A 22,008-nucleotide genomic window follows, 5' to 3' on the forward strand; every position below is an offset into this window, starting at 1 on the left:
CATGGGCAGGACCGCCCCAGGAGTTTGGGGCGGGGGCCGGAGGTCCCCTAGAGGTCACTGGTCTCTTCTGTGTCCGTTCAGGCTGAGGCCCTTCACCTCCTATAAGCTGCGCCTGAAGGCCACCAACGACATCGGGGACAGCGACTTCAGTGCCGAGACAGAGGCGGTGACCACACTGCAGGACGGTGAGGGCGCAGGGCCCAGGCGGGCGGATGGACACGGCCACTTCCCGGCTGCTGCCCTTGGACCCAACCTCTGGCTCCTAGAGAGAGGCCCCACTTTGAGCCAGGGAGGGGTCCCTCAAGGGACCAGGGGATCAGCGGGACTCCATCAGTGACGACTGGCGTGGCGGGCTCCGGGGCAGCCCACAGTCTGGGAAGACGAAAGGGCTTCCAAAGGGAGGAAGTTTCTTTGATTGGCTTCCAGACCCGGCTGACCCATTAGCATCGCGGACACTGAATAATTTATGGGGTTATTAAAAATGAATGTCACGGGGCAGCTGGGTCTGGAGAGGTGTCCCCGTGTTTCTCCTTCCGCAGCCTTCCCAGCCTGGCCCAGCCTTGCCAGCAGCATGTTCAGTGACGGGAGTGAGGCCCCACAGGCTCTGGGCAGCCCTCGCCCACTCCACCCGCTCAGAGACTGGGGCCCGCAGGTCCGTGGGGACTCTGAGTAATGACGCTGCAGGCGGGCGCGGCAGTGGGGGCGTCCTCCAACAAGCCCCTCGCTAACAGGCAGGCTTTTGGGGGAGAAGGATAGCCGGAGGGGCCCAGGCCCTGGCGGCAGACCCCTTAGCTGGCCCACAGCCCCTTGTAATCATTTTCCAACCCTCCCCGCCAAGCCCGGTCTCCACCGGGCACACCAGGGACCCATTTGCAAACAGACCGATCTCCAGCCTCTCTCAGGAATGGGGGGGAGGATGGGGCCAGAGGGCAGGCCTCACATCTTCATTCCTCTCTTCTCATCACCTGGGGCTTCGCTTCTCCAGCACCAGGCCTCAGGGGACCGTAAGGACCAGTGCAGGGGCTCAGGGGACCTGCGGCTTCTCAGCTGACACAGCATCCCGCTGCCGCCGAGCAGGGCACTTCCGGCCGCATGTCCCTGCTCTCGGGTAGACACCCCGGCCATGCTCTGCGGGAGCTGGGAGGACGGAGGACTGACCCCTCGAGACCCCGGGGTTGTCTCTGGTGGCTCCCGCTTTAACGTTTCACCTAACACAACAACAGAAACAATCACAACAAAGCCCCGACTCTCAGAAGAAAGAAGCAGGTGCAGCCAGCCGCCCCTGCGGCCTGTCTGGGCGGCGTTCTGGGGAGCAGCTCACAGAGCAGGGTCAGAAGGGCCTCTTCAGGCCTCGCAAAGGCCCTTCCTCACCCTTTGACATTCAAGTCACTCCGCTGCTGCACTGTCTCATTATCTCTGCCTTCGGAGATCGCAGGGCTCTTTGCATTGGATTTTCATTGCATTGCCCAGCCCCCCACTGAGGTTGACAGGCGGGACGACTCCAGGCGCCGGGGAGCTGTGTGTTGGGGGAGGCGGCCCCTGTGAGCTAAGGGACGCTTTGTGTGGGGGAGGAGAAATCATTTTCCTTCCACCCTCTGAGTTCCCCTGGCTGGCCTCAAACACAAGCTGACATGCGGCAGGTGAGCAGGACAGGACCAAACCCGGGCTCCAGAACCCGGGGCGAGGGCCACGTGGGCCGTGAGGTTCACAGGCTGCTCTGGACTAAGGAGACAGGGCAGGCAGGGCTCTGGGCTCTGGGGCTTCAAAGGGGACGCAGGCAGGTGAGAGGGAGCAAACAGGCTGGGCACCAGACCCAGTGGGGCGCAGGGGACGCACGGCCACACTCGGACCACCCTGGAGGAGGAGGAGGTCACACCTCCCACAGGCAGGTCTCTCTCCAAATTCCTTCCGGCACTGAAGGGGAGGGAAAGACTCCTACTGGGTTTTTCATTTCTTAACCACTAACCATATCCCGGAAAGGCGTATTTGGGGTGCCAGACCCCAATTCCCTTCATGTGCCGAAAACCATTTTCCTGCTCCATCGCTTAGGCCGTGGAATCAGGAAGGCTGGCTAAGGGTTCACCACCGACCAGAGCTGGACCCGTGGGAGGCCCAGGGCCCTGGCTACAGCACTGTCCCTAAAGCAGGACAGAGGACTGGAGGTGGGGGTGACGCAGGCATGACTCGGGTGGTGGGAGGGGGCCCAGAGGGGGCTCACGGAGCAGGTGGCCCAGGGCCCCCTCCTGTGTGGTGAGGACGGCACCAGGCACGCACACCCGGCCGTTCCACACGTGAGGATTGGAATGGTGCCGGGTCGGGTCTCAGGACCTCACCGTGCGGGAGCCGTAAGGGGTCAGTTCAGGGGCCGTGGGGAGGGCGGGCACCCGACAGGACTGGCAGGTTTCTGTTTTGGGGTGCAGGGCGCAGCCACAGGCAGAGGCCAGGCCCCCGCCCACCGGAGAGCAGAGCAGGGCCTCCGCTGACATGGGCCGTGCCGCCCCTCAGCCACCACGTGAGCCTGCTCACCGAGGGCGCGGTGCCCCGGCCTGACCACTGGTTCCGTCCAGGAGCTGTTCTGACATAGTCCCTCGAAGAGGAACCGATGCCCCGGCTCAGGGGGCGGGGGGAGGCAGGGCTCCTGAGGGGCCTGGGACTCGGGAAGGCTCTCCAGGCAGGGCTCCCCGCACCCCCACTGGTGTACACGGCTCCCAGCGGAGAGGTGCACACTCCTCTGGTGCCTCAGTGTGGGTCTGTCTGTGGGGACGTAGTCACACTTCAGGACGGGTCCCCTCTCTCCTGGCACAGGGAGAAGCGTACCTGCAGGGGAGAGAGGGAGCGGGGTTGGCCCGTCAGCTTCCCAAGTTCAGGGGCCAGGTACCCACAGACCCGCTAATCCTGATTCTCGGCCTTGGATTTCAGTTCCGGGGGAGCCTCCAACCTGTGTCTCGGTGACGCCCCACACCACGTCCTCCGTCCTGGTCCAGTGGCAGGTAAGGGCCTGGGGTCCCACAGGGTCTCGAAAACACCGCAGGAGGGAAGCTGTGATGGTAACTCGGGGACGGTGCTGGGCTAGAGCCTCCGAGACCCGACCGCAGCTCTGATCCGCCCACCGGCCCCTCCCTTCTCTCCGAGTCAGCTTGACCCCAGACGAGAAGCCAGAGGTCTCCCACCATCGCTGCCCTGGGGCTGTCTGCCAGCACGCCGGCTTCCCCTGGGCAGCCCGGCCCCCTGGGGGCACAGACCAGCGCAGGGACACAGCCCAATGATGCAGGGACACAAATCCCCATCCGTGGCCCAGGAAAGGGAGGGCATGAGCCCCGGGCCCGGGAGCCCCCGCAGTCTCCCAGTCGAAAAGAGCTCTTCCCTGGTGCATTTGAGAGAGGCCACTGCAGCCCGGGGACCCGGGGCTGGAGGCACAGGGTGGGCCCAGACAGTGGGCCCCGCAGAGCTCGGCCACGTCACGGTTCCCTCAGAGCTCTGGGTTCACTGGAGCCGGCAGTTTCCTTGCCCACCTGTCACCCAGGCCACATCCCCTGGGCTCATTCGAGGACAGCTGGAGGTGGGTGAGACACCCGGGCCCCTCAGCCTGAGGGGGCTGCACAGCCTGGCCCTGACGCCAGGGTCCAGCCCCGCTTCCCTGGTGAACACTGAGGGCCGTCTGTGCCAACGAGCGACTTCCTCCTGGGCTCCTGGCTGAGACCCGCACGTGGCCCTGTCTCCCTTCACAGCCCCCGAGGGACGGAAGCCTGAACGGCCTGCTCCAGGGCTACAGGATCTACTACCGGGAGCTGGAGGCCGAGGCCACCTCGGCTGCCGAACCCAAGATGCTCAGAACCCCCTCGGCGCTACGCACCGAGCTCCCAGGTGAGCCCGCGCTGTTCCCTCCTCCCAGCACAGGGGCCGCGCTGGCCACCAGGGCGGCAGAGGGGCAGAGGGGTCCCCGAGGGACATGCAGGATCTGCTCGTGGCGGCACCAGGTGGCAGCAAACAGAAAACGCGGCGCTCTGGGGCCTCCTCCCGTGAGGGTTGGGAGATCGTGGGGGTTGTCAGGGTAGAAGGACTCACAGAGGTTGTGAGGGGCCAGGAGTCCCTGGGGGGGGCGCCTCCCTAAAACTAAATGGTGGTGATGCGGAGAGGGGGTGGGGCTGACGGCCGGGGGCAGAGGGATGAACGCCTGGGACCTCGTCCTGAGGGAGGAGTTCCCAGGCCCAGTGAGGAGGCCACTCCTGGGCCGCAGGGCAGGCAGCTCGTGGCGCAGAGACCCTCGCCCCGCAGTCGTCCCTCACTCTCCACGCTCTGCTGGGCCTTTGCCATGCCCAGCCATGGCGGGGGGGTCCCGCAGGAAGGCAGACAGACAGCGCCTCCAGTGGGCACTCGGCCCCTCCCTTCTTGGGGCACTGACAGGCAGGGGTCTCGCCCCCTGCATCCTTGCTGATGGCCAGCAAACCGGGAGCATCTCCCGGGCCTGTAGCAAACCGGGAGTCTCCTGGTCCTGAGACTGCAGCAGGGAGCCCGGCCGCTTCGGGATCAGGGGCACTCGCCCCGCAGCTGACTGGCCGCGCGGCCCCGTCCTCCAGTGCGTCCCCCGTGCCAACCGCCTTTCTGCCTTGCTCTCCCCTCACAGCCCACGGCAGCTTCAAGACAGTGAACAGCAGCTCCACGGTGACCACGTATGAGTTGATGCGTAAGTGCATGTCGCCCCCAGCCAGCACCAGCCAGGCTCAGTGGCTGTGATTTACAGAGCCCCTCAAACCACGGACAGGCAGGAGAGGAACCTTCCAGAAAGAGGCTGGAGAGGGGTAGTCTCAACCAGCTGGTGCCGGATTCGGGACGGAGTCGGACTGAGCAAAACCCCTCCGTGCCCCTTCCACGTCCCCTTCCACGTCCCCTTCCACGTCACCGCGTCTGTCTGCCCACTCGGCCCCCCCCCACATTTCGTGCACCATCTCCTTGTCCACCCCACCCCTCGGAGACCTCCCGGCAGCACAGAGAGTTCAGTGCTGATCGGCTCCAGTGACGAGGGTGCCCCACCAGCTCTCGCTGTAGGCTTTTCAGACGTGGGTGAGGGAGGACAGGAGGGGTGGCCCAGCCCAGGCAGCTCGTCCGCGGCCACTCAGTGCGTTTCCACGGACCCCACAGTCCCTTCTTCCGGGGACTCAGCACCTCGAGCCCCAGAGTTGAGGCCGGCCGGCCGCTGTGGTCCCAGAGCCACTCGGGGGCGGGGGGTTCTCTGCAGGGCCACCCACTCCAGGTGCAATGAGGGCTGGCAGGTTGGGTCCCACTCAGCCACATGGCAGGACCTTGGGGACATCTCTGAGAGTGATGGTGGGGGGTATGAGGTCCCATTCACTGAACCTCTGCTGAGCAAGGAGCTCAACAGGGCCACCAGATGCAGGCGCAGCCTGTCCTTTGTCACACCGTCCCCCCTAGGACGGGACGAGCAGGGAGGGCTCAGGAAAGCCAGCTCCGAGGAGGCGGCGCTGCCCGCCCAGCACGGCAACTCCTCCATGGAAGCCAGGCCCACTGGCGCCGGGGCTGCTGGGGGACACCAACCCCTCCTGGGGGCAGGGGTCCCTGGCCGGCTGACCCGCTCCATCCACCTTGCAGATCTGAAGAAATACCGGCGCTACGAGGTGGCCCTGACGGCCTACAACATCATCGGCGAGAGCCCAGCCACGGTGCCGGTGGAGGTGTTTGTCGGCGAGGCCGGTAAGCCCCCGAGGAGTTCCCACCCCACGCCTGAGGCCACGGCGCGTGGCATGACCGCACAGTGTCCCCCGTTGCTGGTGGCACTGGGGGCGAGCGGGTCCCAGGCTCAGCTGAGGGCTGCAGCGGCCCGAGGGCTGGAGGGAGCAGTCAGGTGACCGAGGCGTCTACGTGACGCGTGGAGCGATGCCGTGGCCTCACATCGGCAGGGAGGATGTGTGTACTTTGTCACCTGCGTCCCTGGCTGTGCTCAGCGGTGCCCACCTTAGCCTGACTCAGGTCTCGGAAAGCCACGAGGCCACACTTTCTACCCCTTTTAGAGAAGGCGTGCCCCTGAGTGTGCTTCAAGGACGGTTCCTGCTGCAGGGCTGACTCACCGTGACATGTCCTGGGGTGTGGGGACCACCTCGCGCCTGGCCTCAGTGCCGAGACCTCCCCCTGCCCCCGGCCGCACAGGCCACACTCCCCTCGGCTGACAGCTGTGGCCTCAGGCCAGCCGCCAGCCTTGACGCGGTTTGCATCTGCGGGAGCGGCACCGGGAGGGTGGCACTCCAGGCCAGGTGACTGGGGTTCCCTCCCAGGACAGAGGCCCAGGCTCCCCGGAGGAGGGGCTCAGCAGGGGTCTGGCTCGCAGAAACCCCTCAGGCAGCCAATGGGACTTGGAGAGGCTGTCCGAGGGTCTGGCTCAGACGGGAGACGCCCGGGGCCTGGGCTGCTCCAGCCGCCTCCCCTGTGCACCCGGGGCACCCAGGACACAGCCCGCGGGCTCCTCCTCAGGGAGGCTCTGACCCTCCCTCCAGGCAGGGTCCGATTCCTTCCTCAGAGCCTGGATCCTTGTGAAGAGGTCTGTGTGTCATCATCAGAGGGGACAGTCCTGTCCCTATGGATTTGTCCCCTCCCAGGACCGTGGCACTCACCTTGAAATGCCCCTCGTCTTGGGCTCGGGACCAAGGGGCCCATATGCCTTTGCCACCCAGCAAATAGTGGCTCAGAGCCGCTGTGGGGACAGGCCAGAGGGCGCCGGGGGGCCAGGTGCCAGCCCTGCGGCAGGTGGGGCCGAGGCGGAAGGAGAGTCCTGTCTCTCAGCAGGTGGGACTGAGGGGACCCAGGCGCTCAGGCTGCCTGGCATTTCGGGGAGGGTGGCTCAGCGCAGTATCTGCGTTGTTGCCACGGGTGGTCCTGATGAGGACAGCAAGGCCCAGAGGACACGGCACTTACCCAGGTCTGCACAGTGGGCAGGAGACCTGGCCACGGCTGTGTGACCTCGGGCCAACTGTCTACTCGGCATGGCTCCCACCACGTCCTCGTGCCTTGGGGACGGTTGTCACTCAAGCCCCGAGAGCCAGCGTGGATGTCAGGTCACCTCTCTGCCCTTGCCCCGTCCCCTGGGCCGGGCCTCGCTGCTGCTGCTGCTGCATTTAAGGCGGCTGGGAGCAGCATGGCGGGTCCTTGGCCACTTCTCGCCACTTCCCTCAGGACAGACATTTCGCTTCAAGCCTCCCCTCGTTTGGCAGGCACACCTGTCGTCACCGTTTCACTCCGTGGGCCTCCACTGGCCAGCCTGTGGTTAAACGCCCGGGCTGTTCGCGGTGGGTTTTTCCTGGGGCATCCGGTTGGTTTCTAAGAGCCCTTCCTGCAGGGAGGGCGGCGCGTCCAGCCCCATCTGTGGCAGAGAGCCCCCCCCCCTCTGTCCGCGTCGCTAACTCGATTGTGGCTAATTGCTGGGCCGTCGACCCTCCGCCCTGCAGCACCTCTGCGGCCCATCAGACACCTGGCAGACACGCCCCGGGTGGTCTCCTGGGTGCTCATGGGCTCGTCCTCCCATTGACCTCTGTCACCCACCAGGATTCGGGTTGGCGCCTCGTACACAGTGAGCCCCCGAAGGGACCCTCGTTGCCAGGGGAGTTCCCGGCCCGCAGCACCGCCCGCTGAGTGATGCCTGGGACGGGGCTCAGCCGGGCGTGAACCTGGCTCAGCCGCGCCTGCCGGGGCCGCCCTGCCTGTGGCTGTCCTCGCAGGTGCCCCCCGGGCCGCCCCGGCCTCGCATTCCTGGCACAGAGTCACATGTTTCCGTGTTCGGTGGCGCTCATCCTGCTATTTTCATTTTCCAAAATTCCTCAGCCATTCCATGACCTTTACAATCATTTTGGCAAATACTAAAAAAAAAAAAATTCTGCTGGGATTTTTATGGAAAGTGTATTAACTTTCGAACGGAAGTCTCCATGTTGTCATTCCGGTCATGCCCCAACCCCAGGGACTGGCTGGTTCAGGTCCTGTATGTGGCCTCCTGGGGTCATTTCCCGCAGGTCCACGTGGTATCCCTGCCCCACACTGCGGCCCCGCCCGTCATGGGGGCTCACTGGACCCCAGGCCTGGAATAGGAGCCGGCAGTGCACATGAGTTTGGGCCAGCCACCGGGTATCCTGACCTTTGGTCTCTGGCACACCTTTTGTGGCAAAGGGAAGACAGGCGGACACCCAGGTTCAGTGCTCATGGTCACTGCGCCGCTGTTGGTGGTGTTGGATTGCTTTGGGCACACGCGTTACTTCGGGAGACAGAGAAGGACCTTGGAAGTGTTGGTTCACTGTGTTTCAAAGAACAAGAAACTGTGGCACGCAGGTTCCGAGTTTCTAACCAGTGCTCCACATTTTTAATTACCGTTGTTGGCTGGAACGAGAATCATCTCGCAGCTGCTCACTCACTGCTCCAGCCCCGCCTCGTGCCAAGTAAGGCATGCGCTGTGCTGTGCGGGGGCACAGGAACCCAGCTGAGCCCAGGCAGAGTGAGCTCAGGATGCTGCAGTGCACATCCGTGGTCTTCGGAGTCAGTGCAGCCGTCCTGCACCCCGCAGGGCCCTCAGGGGGCCTCTGGGCCGTTCCGAATGGACCGCAAGAGCGTGAGGTTGGGAAAACTTGGTAGCTTCTTACTGGGCAGGCGGCCAGGTTCCCGGCCTACTCAGAGCGGCGCAGTGCCACGAGTCGGCAGGGCCGTGAATCACCGCAGGGCTATGGGGAGCCCTGGGGTAGACGTCTGTCGACGGCCCCCTGCGTGGGGATCTCTGCCTCCATTTCCCAGGTGAGCAGCAGGGCGAAAAGATTCACTGAGCCTAGCACCCGGGGCCCCATGGGCCCTCCCCCCCACTCTGGGGTACGGCGTGTGGTTGGCTGCCTGGCTGCAGACACTCCGCTCCGTGAGCCTGGCCCAGGGGTTCAGAATGGGGACCCTCTCGCCCCCTTGCTGGGCCTGCCCTGGGCAGGCAGGCAGCCGTTGCCCTGCTGTGCCCTGGCCACACCAGCATCACCAAATGCCTCTGGGGTCCCTGCTGCCTCCTACAGGCTCACTCTCTGGCACCCTTGTCCCAGGATGCCCTCTTCTGGTGGCCCACGTGCAGAGTGAGGGGCGGAGACAAGCATCAGGTTGGTGTCAAAGGGCTCTGCACCCACCATGGGTCGGCCAACGAGATCGGCCCTGATGTGGCCTCAGTCACTGCGGTGGGGGGGGGGGGTGTTCCAGAACCATCCCACGGGTGAGCTGGAGCTCCGGGACCCTCCAGCAGGGACCCACAGAAACCCAGAACCACTGTCTGCACCCCAGACGGCCCAGTCCTGCCCAGGGGCCCTCCCAGACCCGCATGTGGTCGTACCACTTTGTCTCAATGCCTCACGGACCCCCAGTGTCGTAGGGATGTGAAAGCTGTCCCAGCCTCGCCCTGGCTCTGCGCCGGACCTGTCCTCCTGGCCATTCGAGCCTCTCCCGGCTCAGCCCCGCATCTCCAGTGGCTGGGCTGGCCCCGTGCTCACCGGCTGCCCCCCGCCTGGACCACCACCTTCCCTAGCAGACAGAGCCAGGAAGTACTGGTAGATAAATGGCGTTATTAACGACCTCGTTTCCATCAGTGCAGGCAGAGGGGACAGCATCCTCGTGCCTAATGCTTCATTTGGAAGGGATCCCACTTGTCACACGATCCCAAGTCCAAGCCCTTGGCACATTCTTGGAGAGTCTTTGGTCTGCATGCTGGTGGTGGTCTGCATGCTGCTTGCTCACTGCCACCACCAGGCCCTGAGGGACATCCCCTGAGGAGTGCACTCTGGGCAGGGCAGCTGGCCTGCCCTGAGTCCCAAAGAGGCTGAGCTGGAAGTGGCTGGAGGGACGTAAAGACCAAGAGCACTCTCCTCTTCCCAGCGCACAAGCACTGAGGCAGGGCTGTGGTGCACAGCCCCTCCCTGGCCAGTGGGATGCACAGAGTGCTGCCTGACTGCCCCCCAGCAGCTGGCCCCTGCTCCCGGCCTTGTAGGGCCTCCCTGAGCCCCTCCCGAATGCCAGACACCCAACGCTCCAGGAGTCCCGCTGGGCTGTCAGGGGCGGGGTTGCTCCCTCACCGGCTGAGCAAGCGCTCTCTGCAGTGGCAGCGTGGTGCTCCCTGGCCAGGCAGCGTGTGGCCACCCCCTGTGGGTGACAGCAAGGTTGGCCTCGACACGAGACGCCCAGAGAGTGTCTACTTCACACCTGTACCCTTGCATCCCACCTTCAGTGCTGTGCCACCAGGGGCCAGGCATCTCCTGGCTGAAACGCTTCGGCACGTTGATCTCGGGTGTGTCTGAAAGCGTTCTTGTCTGCCCCTGGTGTTCTCCCGGCACCAACGCCAGGCTGAAAGGAGGAAGGTGACTCAGCCCCACCCGTGGGTTGGCGGACTGCCCTGTTCACGTCGGGAGCATTCCTTTGGGGCCACACCCAGCAGCCTTCTGAGTCCGGCTCCTGTCCCCCAAGACCCACCCCTCCGGGAGCCGAGGAAGGAAGCCTCAAACCAGCCTGCCCCTCTCTGTCCCCTGCTGTGTCAGCACCACGAGGAGTCTGTCACCTGCCGTGCTTTCATGGCACAGAAGCCTGTGCTGCCGGGCAGCCCGTGGGTTTACCAGGCACTGCAGGCTGGGGACAGCCGTGCCTGGGGCTCCACCGCCCAGGACGGGACCGGGGCCTCTGTCCAGCACAGGCAGACCGCAGTGCGGGGCCACGTGGCCCCTGACCTCCAGGGCCCTGCTGCAGCTCGCCGAGGGCACCCTGGGGAAGGGCGTGATTCTCCTACCCCGGCGCCACCTCGGGCTGTGTGAGCTGCGTGTGGCGGGGCCTTGGAAAAGGAGACTTTGGGGTGGGGGAGCCAGGTGCTCCCCGGTGACCAGGGTAATGGGGCTCAATTTTGTCTTTCGCCTTTTAATTGTGCGACAGTGATTTTGCGATAGAGTCGCCGATGGCAAACATGCAGAAGACATTAACTTTATTTATGTTTTGGATTATTAATGTGGCTGTTAAAATTCCTCCAGTTAGTTTTGATTGAATTGTTTTTTTGTGTGATTCTGTTGTTTAATGGAGCGGTAAATAAGAATTTCTGATAATGAGGCTGAGCATCTGTCACAACAACCTGGTGTGGGTTATTAACATTTCCATTAGTGGCAGGGTGGGCAGCCCAATGTGGGAGCCGCACAGTTAGAGCAAAACAAATGTTGGTGTCAGGCTGAGTGGGTGTTAATTACTATTTTATGCCACCTTGGGGGGAGGGGCTCCGAGGAAGGGGAGACTCCAAGGTCATTCTCTCCAGGAAGGCCTCCCAGGGAGCCCCCCTGCTGGGCTGTCTGCCGGCCATCTTCCTCCATTAGCATCTGTTTCACGGTCTCCATTGGTGGCCCATGAACAGACTGGAGTCTGGAGGCAGCTCCTAGGCCCACGGGCCGAGGTTGCAGGAGGTGAGGGGTCCCCTGGCGCCCCCAGGACAGTACTGGCTTCAGCCCAGGTTTCCCGGGGTGCCAGGGAGGGACACCAGAGGACAGACTGTGCGGCCAGAGTGCCCAGTGTGGAGAAGGGCATCCTCTGTGTTACCCCAGCTTCCCAATGGCCACCTGGGGAAGGTGGTGGCGGCCACCGTGGCCCCATCCATCACCTTCGTTATTTGCGGGCACACACGGCCCTGCGGACACCAACCCAGCACCCAGGGGCCTCCCTGCATGGAGGGGAGGGAGCAGAAGCCAGGAGTGGGCCCTCAGAATCCGGAGCCTCAGGGGCCTCCCAGGGGAACACCTGGAGCTGCAGTCTGTGTCCTGTTCCTCAGGGAGGGGCAGCCTCGCGTCTGCAGATGAGCTCCCTCCAGGACCCGGGCTCCCGGGCAGTGACCGGAGCAGTGGTCTCCGCCGGTCCACGCTCCTCGCTCCCTCTGAGCCGCCCACCACCCTCAGGGCCCTCCGCTCACCCCAGGGACTATCCCAGCTGTCACCGGGCCGGTTCCAGCCGGACCACATGCCCTGGCCTTGAAGAATCAGGTGCTCCACAGGGCCCTCTGCTGGGTCTCAGCACCATCCGTTCTCTTTGTGACCACCCTGACTCTGGGTCACTCCAGTAACTACTTGGTCCTGGGCAGGGTTCACCGTGCTCCCGGCACCGAGCCGGAGAGCCATGGCGGGGTCCCTCGGGCCCTCCCGGGAGCAGCTTCTCAGCCTCCTGTCCCGCTCTCTTCACAGCCCCGGCCATGGCCCCGCAGCACGTGCAGGTGAACCCGCTCACGGCCAGCCAGCTGGAGGTCACCTGGGACCCGCCGCCGCCCGAGAGCCAGAACGGGAACGTCCAGGGCTACAAGGCAATGCTCCGCACCATGTTGGGCTCCTCCTCCCCGGGGGAAAGGGCCACAATGAGTGGCCTGGATCCTGGGTGGAACCCTGGCCCCACTCCACACTGCCCTTCCCGGCCCGTACTGTCCCCGGCCCCTGGGGCCAGCACACAGCCGACCTCGGCCTTGCCTCTCAGCCCGTGGGTGCCCAGAGGCCCCCTCCTCGGGCTGCAGGCAGCCCTGCCCCTCCCGCACCCGCTCTGGAATGTACCACCCTAACATGTTCCCCAGGGGCCGTGGTTCCCAGGAACCCCACTTTGAGAACCACCACACGTTGTGATTCCACAGTAGCTAAAGATTCCAGAGTTGGGCCACAAGAAAGGGAGCAGGCAGGACCAAGAGGAGTTCTGGGTGATGAGTGACGGCTGGTCGGGCTATCCCAGGACAGAAAGTGCCTGGCGCCAGGCTGTCTCTTCACAGAGAGCCTGGGAGCCCCCCAAGGCCGCCCTGCAGGAAACGGCAGCGAGAAGCCCCGTCCGTCTGCAGGGCGGCGTCCTCACCTGGGCGGTGGGAGCCCGAGCTGGTCAGTCACCCGATCCCGTGGGCTGACCCACCCCGACAACTAGGGGACCGATTACGTGTCCATTTAGAGACGATTTCTGTAGGTGGTTTATGAAGACGAACGCCTCCCTCTGCGGCAGGGTGCTCATCACAATTAACAGGATGAGGGAGAGTCCTGCGAGGGTGGGGTCAGGACGCCATTTGTGTGTGTCCCAACTGCGCTTTCTAATTCCCTTAATGAGGGGGACCCTGCACCTGGGTACGGACCCCGTGAGGAAGGCTGTTCCGGCCGGGGGGTCCACGGGGTCAGCTCAGAGCGCAGCAGCTGGACTGAGTCTCTCGGGTGGACTGAGCGATGCTCCCAGGCAGGGCCGCTCCAGCGTGCAGCAGGAGGGCCGGCCCGGGCATCCCAACACCGCGAGACCTCTGCGCCACCCTCACAGCGGGCCCAGTAGTTCCCAGTCCTAGCAAGTCCCCGGAGGCCGCAGGGCCAGGCAGACCACAGACCGTGTTGTCTTCGGGTGGCCTGGCCCACATGGGCAGTGATTCTTGGCCAGCTGTCTAGCAAAACAGATCTGGCCACCTCTGCACCCCTGCGTCCTGGAAGCCAAAGTCACCCGCAGGCATGTGAAAACTCAGAGGGTGACCCCCCAGGGAAACACGGGCTGTCCCGACCATGCGTGGTCGCAGAGACCGTGAAGGAAGAGGCCAGCCACGCTGGCTCTACAGGAGGAAAGGGACACTGTCCCTTCCGTCCTCAGACCCCGCCCTGAGCGGCCCTCGGCTCCCCTGGGCAGGGCTCAGGCTGGAGGGGCAACTCAGAAGTGCCAGTCAGGGCTCCTCTGCCGTGGGGGCAGCCTGGGAGCTCTGCCCACCCTGGCACGGTCCCCCTGCCCGGAGTCTGCAGGGCGAGGCCCCCGCCACCCCCCACTCAGCAAAGCCACGCCCCAGGGCATGTGCAGCCCCACCCACAGGCTCATGACAGCTGGAGACCGTGAGGGTCTCACCCCTTCCCATGGCCCTTCTCCGACCCCTCGCTCTTTCCCAACAGGTTTACTACTGGGAGGCAGACAGCCCGAACGACACCGAGAAGATGAAGGTGCTGTTCCTGCCAGAGACCGTGGTGAGGCTGAAGAACCTGACCAGCCACACCCAGTACCTGGTCAGCATTTCTGCCTTCAACGCCGCTGGAGACGGGCCCAGAAGTGACCCCAGGCAGGGGCGCACCCACCAGGCCGGTAGGACAAACAGCCATGTCTTCCCACAGCTCTTTGCGCCACCCGGCCCACAAGGCTCAGTGGCGGGTACCAGCAGGAAGACCGCCATGTCTGGGCCAGGCTCCCAGGGCCCCCAGGGCCAGGCCTTAGCCAGGTCCCAACGGCACATGGTGGCCATGAGCCAGTGTGAGCCGAGCCTGCATGCCTCCCTCCTGAGCCCCGAGGGTCGCCAATCGGCCCACCTAGGCCTTGCTCATAACCACCAGGTCACGTTCCAGGTCCTTTGGGGCCTTCACTTCAGACTGGCCAACTAGTTCCTGTCTCGGCCGGGGGGGGGGGGGGAGGCTTTCGTGGGTTGAGCCACAGACCACCTTGGCCAGGTTCAGGAGCCACCAGCTGTCACACACCAGCTGGAGCATGGGTTCTGAGGGGTCACCACTCTTCCGGAGCCTCTTGGAAGGTCCCAGCGGCCTGGGGAGCTGGATGTCGCTGACAGGGTACCCAGAGGAGCCATGGCCTGGCATCATGGCATCTCTGAGAGGACTCGTGGGGCCCCAGGGGCCTGAGGCAGGGAAAGCGAGGTGAAGGGGCCGTGGGGGGAAGGCCCACCTCACTCAGGGCTCCCTGCCATGCTGTGGGTTCCGCCAACTAATGCCCTCCCGAGACCATCACCCTCTGGGGACCGGGGCTCCTGAGCGCCACGCCACCAGTGGGTGACATGAGCAGCCCGCACAGGCTGCTTCCTCCGGGCCTCACCTGGCAGCTGAGCTGGGCTGAGTGTGGACACTGAGCAGGAAAGATGTGGGGGGGCCTCCCCAGGGCACTGCGGGCCTGGGGGGTCACAGGGGCAAAGGGCCAAGACAGGACGCAGACGGAGGGCAGAATGGTTCCTGAGCACTGAGGGGAGCAGTGGGTCCCCACCCAGTCCATGGGGGTGGGGCAGCTCTGGGCACCAACACCCCCCACACTCAGAGCTCAGGCAGGAGGGCAGAGTCAGCAGGCCACCTGGCCACACACCTGGCCCTCTGTGTCTGCGGTGCCCCAGGTCAGGACAGCTCCTCACTCCACCCGGCTCTGGACCAAGCAGGGCACTCAGATGGCAGAGGGCTGGGAAGGGGCGTCCTCAGAGACCACCAGGCCCCTGCAGGGTAGATAGTGGGCAGGGCCTGCAGCTGTCCATCACAGGGTCCCGGGCAAGCAGGCCAGGAGCCTCGGAAGGCCCCAGCAGGGGCCAGGAAATGGAGCGGCCTGCGTTCTGTCCTGTCTCCAACTATTACTCACGCTTTGCCTTTGCAGCTCTGCCTCTGAGGCTCCTTCCTGCTGCTCCGCTCTCCCCTGGAGCGCCTGGCTTTCTGGCTGACCCCAGGGGGCTCCGAGACGGCCGATGAATACCCTTTTCCTTGGATGGCATTTAGGTTTTCACTGAGTTGAAAACGGCTTCTGATGACATGCGTATCCCCATGGAGGCAGAGACGTGTGTGCAGACAACCTGCCGGAGCCTCCGCTAAAGTCCCTTTGTGCTCTGTTCCCCCAGCCCCCGGGAGCCCCAGCTTTCTGGCGTTCTCCGAAATCACCTCCACCACGCTCAACGTCTCCTGGGGCGAGCCGGCAGCCGCCAACGGCATCCTGCAGGGCTACCGAGTGGTGTACGAGCCCTTGGCGCCTGTGCAAGGTGAGGCTGGGAGCTCAGGGGGCTGGGGGGCTGGGGGAGCAGCTGCTCAGGGGGCGCAGAGCCGCAGGTTCTGTGGCCACTCCTGTGCCCCCAGTCCTCGAGGGCTGGGATAGCTGTGGGTGTGCCCACGTCCAGGCCCAGGACCTGGGCAGAGGGGGATGGGTAAGGGGGCGTGGGGGGTGGCAGGAGGGAGAGGCAGGGGGACGTGACGGGAAGCAGGTGACGGCGTGAGGGTGAGAAGCGGCCCCGTTAGGGTGCCCGGGGTTCAGAGGTGGAGCCAGGGTTGTGCCCGATCGGATGAAGGTGAGGGACAGGAGCAGGGAGGGGGGACATGGGGGGGTGGTGCTCTGCGGTCACTCACATGGCACCTGCCCATGGCCCTGCCCCACGACACACAGCCCACTCAGCTGCTGCGTGGCTGACCCGCCCCTGGCCCCTGTGCTCTCCCGCCCGGCTTGTGAGTGTCCCATGGGCAGGCGTCTCTTCCTGGCCTCCATGGACCAGGCACTGCGGCTCCAGAGAAGGAGACGGGCCCAGGGCCGTTTCCCTGGTAACGCGCACAGACAGGCTGTGAAAATCACTGGCACTTGGCATCTGGGGAGAAGCACGACCCGCACCAGACAACACCGGCTCCCCACTAGGAGCCGTGGTGGAAGTTCCCTTTTACAGTCGCTGCACTCAGGGAGGTGGAATGGATTGGGAGAGAATTTAGCACTCGGCTTCCTTCCATCCGCTCGGCCGTGCCATTGACCGTGAGATTGTTATGTTGGAAGTGCTAAGAAAGAAGGAAAGCTCCCGATAAACTGTGGCCGGGAAGTCCGTGCCAACGGCTCCGCGCCGCATCCCAAATCCGAGGTGTGAAACCGTGAGGGGAGAACGGCGTCTGGAGCAGTCAGTGAGCTCGGGCGAACACGGTGCAGCGGCGAGCGGGTCTGCTGTGTGAGGGGGGCAGGGCCCAGGGCCCGCGCACAGGGAGCGTGGCCAGGATGGGCTGCACCCTTTCAGAACCGAGCGCCCACCCCGGTGGCCCGGGGCTTCGGGCGGGGCCCAGCAGGGGACCTGTGCCAAACACAACCGAGTGAGAAAGGGCTGCCGGAGCTCACGAGTCTGGCGGGGTCCTTCCTCGTCGGGGACGGGGATGTCCCACCTTCCTCAGACAAGTGCCCGTTCTGCAGGCCAGGCATGTGTGTCTGTGGTTTGCAGGCTCTTGGGGCTCTGTGGTGGGCACCGCTGGACCCGGCTCTGGGGCCGGCTGTCTGGTAAGAAGGCGCGTGCCCTCCAGGCAAGGCCACTGCGGTGACCACCAGCTGCCAGTGGCCTGGAGGTGCCCCAGGAGGCCTCCCTCCCTCGGGTCGCGCCTCATCTGCCAGGAAGCCACATGGGTGTCACCAGGGCTGTGGTGGCTTGCTCATCTCCCATCGGCACTGGTGTCACCGGGATACTCAGGTTCAGCGTGTGTAGCCCACTCTCGCTCCCGCCCCTACGGACGGGACCCAGGCACACCAACTGCGTCCACCCAGCACTTACACGAGCCGGGCCGTCCACCCACTCTCTCCACACCCTCGCCGTGCACGGCCCACTGTGCAGCGGCACATCTGTTCTCACTCTGCCAAGTGACTGGGCCTGTCATTGGGGCACTTTGGAGGGTGGGGTCAGAGCCCAGGCCCAGTCGAAACCGCCACGTGATGGGGAACTGCCTGGGTGCTTATGTTTCGGAAGGTGGGTCGTCCTGACAGGTGGGGCCTGAGGGGCAGCTCCGGGAGCCTTCCACATTCCCGGCTGCTCATAAGACTCCGTCTCTAGAGAGACGACAGGCGAAGTCACTTCAGCCACAACCATTTTCACATCTTTTCACAAGTAGTGCAGCCAGGCATCACCAGCGTCCTCACTCCTGTCCTCGGGGAAGGGCTCTCTCAGCCGGCTTCCGCCCTCTGTGCCTCACGGGTCACCGTGCCAGGAAAAAGCCGCTGCCAGCCTGGCCGTGTCTGCCCCCGGAGCATACCACGGTGTGCAGGCCTCTGTGTGGGGCTCTCAGCAGAGCCCGCGGCTCGCCCCTCCCCGCTGCATCCGGTCCCTGGAAAGGTGTGGCCGGGTCTCGAACAGTCTCAGTCCCACACGCATGACGCGATCACAAGTGCCATGAGAGCATCAGCAGCTCCATTTGGGGCCAGAAGCACATCAGTCCCCACAGAAAGGCTGGTGCTTTGGTGGAGGTCGTCAGGTACAATACATGTGCTGTACACACCGGCACACAGCGGTGGTAAAGACTGAGAAACGGTGTGTAAAGCGGTGAGCTCAGCCAGGAGAGACTCCTGGGCCTCTTGCAGCTCTGGGCTAGACCTCCCCCACCCCCACCCCCTGGCCCAGGGAGTGCAGCTCGGCCCAGGGAACAGGGCCCAGGGGCGACCGTCAGGAAGACGGGCCTGGTTTCTCCCCAGTGCGGAGATGGGAGGGCCCGGCCCGGGTCAGTCCCCTGTCGCATGGGAGCGCCGAGCTGCACGGAACGCTGAGCCATGTTCTCCGGAATCCAGCTTCATGGCAGAGTTACTTTTATGTTTCCTAGAATGTTTTTAACTGTAGTATTTTATGCGATTGCACCCTGAGGCTTTGTCTTGCAGGGCATGGTTCAAAAACTGACTAAATGAACAAGACTCTGACATAATTGGGATGCGAGAGGCCAGCCGCACCCTGCCTCCCGATGGGGCATAATTCACAGAATCGAACTCGGGCTGGCTTCTGCCCTGGGGAGAAGGAAGGCGTTCTAACAAAACAGAAGGGGGCTGCTCCTCCCCAGAATAACCCTATACCAGCAGGGCCCAGGCCGTTGGGACGAGGGCCGCAATGGGAGCTGTGGGTGCAGACCCGCACCCTCCGAGCGCCCTCCAAGTGCGATGAGGCGAGGGTCAGGCTCCTGGGCTGCTCCCCCGCGCCCCTGCGGGGGGCTCAGGCATGGAGGCCACCCACACCTGTCAGTGCTACTCTGAAATGACTTAGAATAATTTGGCCAAATCGACGTTTTATAAAAAGTACAATATGAAAACAGTGAACCAGAAGAAGGTCGTTTGGAGACCTGTGGGACCGGGGACTTTGAAGGATGGGTCCATTCTGCAGTGAGCACACGTGGCCCGTCTGTGGTCAGGCCGCTGGGGCGAGGGCTGGGGCAGCCCGCATTGTTGGTACCGAGGGCCAGCCCTGTTGTGGGTGTGGACAGCCAAGCCTGGGACAGCGGGGCCTGGTGTCCCGAGTGAGTCAGTGACATGGGCGTTTTGGGATAGGGTGTGTCCTCACATCCTCCCCCCAGGAGACGCCCAGCAGAGCTCAGAGAAACCTGCAGTCCAGTGCGTCATTTTCTTTTTAAGATTTTATTTACTTTTATCTTTAGAGAGAGAGAAAGAGAGGGAAGGAAACATCAATGTGTGGTTGCCTCTTGTGCGCCCCCTACTGGGGACCTGGCCCACAACCCAGGCATGTGCCCTGGCTGGGAATCGAACAGGCCAGCGCTCAGTCTGCTGAGCAGCACCAGCTGGGGCGGTCGGTACATCGTGTTTCAGACGTGTTTAACCAAAGCACCTCAGTCCCCCCGGAAAGCGCTGCATCTGCGCCGTTTCTGCACGTCCACCCTCACGCTGCAGCGCCCGACTCCGCGTCTCTGAGCCGCCACGGCCTTCCTGCTCCCTTTACGCCTTTGTGAGTGGGGACTCGTCACTGTGCTGTCACAGCCCCCCCAGTCCAGGCGGCCACACTTGTGGGGACCATTTTTCTTCATCCTCACCTCAGGGTTTACAAAGGACATTGTCACGAGCTGCCTGAGGCCTTGAGGCTGAGAGCCCTGCTGGGGAGCCCACCCTAGGACTGAAAGCTTTCCTGTGACCCCCCCTGCACCCCGTTATCCCCTCCCCCGAGGCTCAGGGAGCCCCAGGTCACCTACGCTGGTAACACAGGCCCAGAGCGGCAGCAGAGGCCTGACGGGCCAGGGCTCCCGGGCCCCGCCGTGCTCACGGGCCGGGCCTGTGAACGGGGAGGCTGTGGGCCGCCCCCTCCCACTCAGGGTGTGGGTTCTTCCCACTGTGGGCGCCTGCTGGCCAAGTGTGAGCTCTGAGCACGCTTCTGTGCACCAAACGTCGGCCATTGCCACCACTAAGGCCTCCCAAAGGCAAGAAACCCTCCCTCGCTGTGCGGCACACGCGTTCCCTCTGCAAACCCGGCCGCTCGCCCGCGCTCTCGCCACTGCAGGGGTGAGCAAGGTGGTGACCGTGGACGTCACAGGGAACGGGCGGCGCTGGCTGAAGGTGCGGGACCTCACGAAGGGCGTGACCTACTTCTTCCGCGTCCAAGCGCGGACCATCGCCTACGGGCCCGAGCTGCAAGCCAACGTCACAGCCGGGCCGGCTGAGGGTGAGTGGGCGCCTCCTGCATCCCCAGGTTGGGGACGGCTGTCTGTGGGCGTGGAGCCAGCAGGACCTCGGGGCCGGGGGCCTGTGGGTGCCTTCAAAGGCCTGTGTGCACACTCTGCCCACAGTTCGACTGGTGCCCGAGAGCAGCTTCGTAGGTGTTAAGTGTGGGAAGTCTTGATCTGTTTTCTGGGAAAATTAAAAGGAAAAACGTGAATTTGGGTTTTGAAATACGACACAGAAGAAAACTCTCATTTCCACAAGTCGTGAAGACCAGCTGTGCGGCCTCCTGCTAAGAGTGTTGGGGCCTTAGCTGAACCACCCACGACACTGGGGTGGCCACAGGAAGGCCACGCAGAGTGCGGGGCACCGCGCTGGCCCTCTGCACGTGCCCTCTCTTCCGCCCCCCTGATCGGGCCCACACTGTCACTGCATGAGGGTGGGCCGCCGCCCAGAGCACAGAAACCCGACCGGGTGGCCCCGAGCTGGGGGCTGCGTGTCCCCCGGGGGCCAACATCTGCCCTCTTTTCTGTCTTACCCCACAGGTTCCCCCGGGTCCCCGAGAGACGTCCTGGTCACCAAATCATCCTCTGAACTGACGCTGCAGTGGACCGAGGGGAGTGCCGGCAGGGCGCCCACCACGGGCTACATCATCGAGGCCCGGCCCTCAGGTAAGGGGCGCGGGGCCGGGTGCTGGAGTCGGTTACAACTCACTAGTCCTCAGTGCCTTCCAGAAACTTCTAAGAAGCCTAGTTCATAAGACCAAAATTTCCACTCAAAGGCGAGATGAAAAAAGCCTCTGGTCCAAGAACTCCCACGGCCCACTGACCAGCCCGAGGGTCCTGAGACCCTGTGGAACAAGGCGCTCAGCCCATCCTGGGGACACTGGGGACGGAGGTCCGAAACCAGTGACCAGCTTGGGCCCGGCTGGGGCCTCTGTAGTCGCTCACCCCCGCCCCACCCCCGCCCCACCCCCTGAAGACGGACACTCAGAACAGGTGCGGGCTGTGGGCGGCCCCCTGGCTTGCGGGAGCAGCTGCGTCCCCCACCCCCCAGGTCTGGCGCTGCGTGGCTGACGCTTTGCTGACGCTGGCTCCCTCCCGGGCGCGTGATGGGGTTCAGATCTGCGCGTTTGGATGGGAAGACGCGTGTTTCTTATTTTCACTCACCTCTCACTGAAACTCACCATCTTCTTCCCTTGTAAGTGCCAGTGTGTTCGTTGGCGGCAACCAGGCACCTCACCCGGGGCGACTTAGGTGGGAGAAACGTCGGTCTCTCAGCCCCGGGATGGAGGGCTGAGGGCGCCGTGTGGGCAGGGCGGGTGCCTGCGGAGGAGGGGCGGAGCCTGTCGCAGGCCCCTCCCCAACGCCTGCGTGTGGCTGCGGGTCCCGGGTACCCCGTGGCTAGTGTGAGTCTGATACACGCGCTTTCTCTTCCCGGCGTTCTCCCCATGTCCGCGTGTAAACGTCCCCGGTCTGTGAGCCACCAGTCACATTAGGGGCCCATCCTTACGACCCCATCGTGAATAATTGCTTCTGCCACGGCCCCACTTCAAACAAGGTCGCATGCTAAGGCCATGGGGACCAAGCCTTGAACACACGAATTTTGAGGAGACACAACTCAACCCAGAACCACAAATGATGGCACTGCAGTCCCTGAGACACTGTCAGCAGAGACACCATGGCCACTTCCGTGTCACCTTCCCACTGTGGCAGGTGTCCCACCAGCGCAGCGTCGGTCAGAGACTCCGCTACACCTCGTCATCCCACGTCCCAGGCGAGGGCTTCACTTTCATTCCCATTTGGCCGCTCGACGCTCCAGAATAGGTGGCCAGTGCGTCCCCTCCCAGGTCCTTGGCAGCGTCCCTTA

General features: G+C 64.0%; 1 protein-coding gene across 1 annotated transcript in view; it reads left to right on the top strand.

Annotated features, from left to right (window-relative positions):
* The window catches only part of SDK1 (sidekick cell adhesion molecule 1), a 577,655-nt gene that overhangs the window by 538,963 nt on the left and 16,684 nt on the right, over positions 1-22,008 (top strand). The window contains exons 31-40 of the mRNA XM_053656995.1: positions 82-185; positions 2,920-2,990; positions 3,729-3,864; positions 4,625-4,684; positions 5,608-5,709; positions 12,213-12,328; positions 13,911-14,097; positions 15,611-15,748; positions 19,982-20,143; positions 20,685-20,810. Of these exons, the coding sequence (XP_053512970.1) occupies positions 82-185; positions 2,920-2,990; positions 3,729-3,864; positions 4,625-4,684; positions 5,608-5,709; positions 12,213-12,328; positions 13,911-14,097; positions 15,611-15,748; positions 19,982-20,143; positions 20,685-20,810 (1,202 nt within the window). The remainder of the gene's footprint in view (positions 1-81; positions 186-2,919; positions 2,991-3,728; positions 3,865-4,624; positions 4,685-5,607; positions 5,710-12,212; positions 12,329-13,910; positions 14,098-15,610; positions 15,749-19,981; positions 20,144-20,684; positions 20,811-22,008) is intronic.

The sequence above is a fragment of the Artibeus jamaicensis genome, unplaced genomic scaffold, assembly GCF_021234435.1.
Source record: "Artibeus jamaicensis isolate MK-2021 breed Jamaican fruit bat unplaced genomic scaffold, CSHL_Jam_final scaffold_3151, whole genome shotgun sequence".
Lineage (NCBI taxonomy): Eukaryota > Metazoa > Chordata > Mammalia > Chiroptera > Phyllostomidae > Artibeus > Artibeus jamaicensis.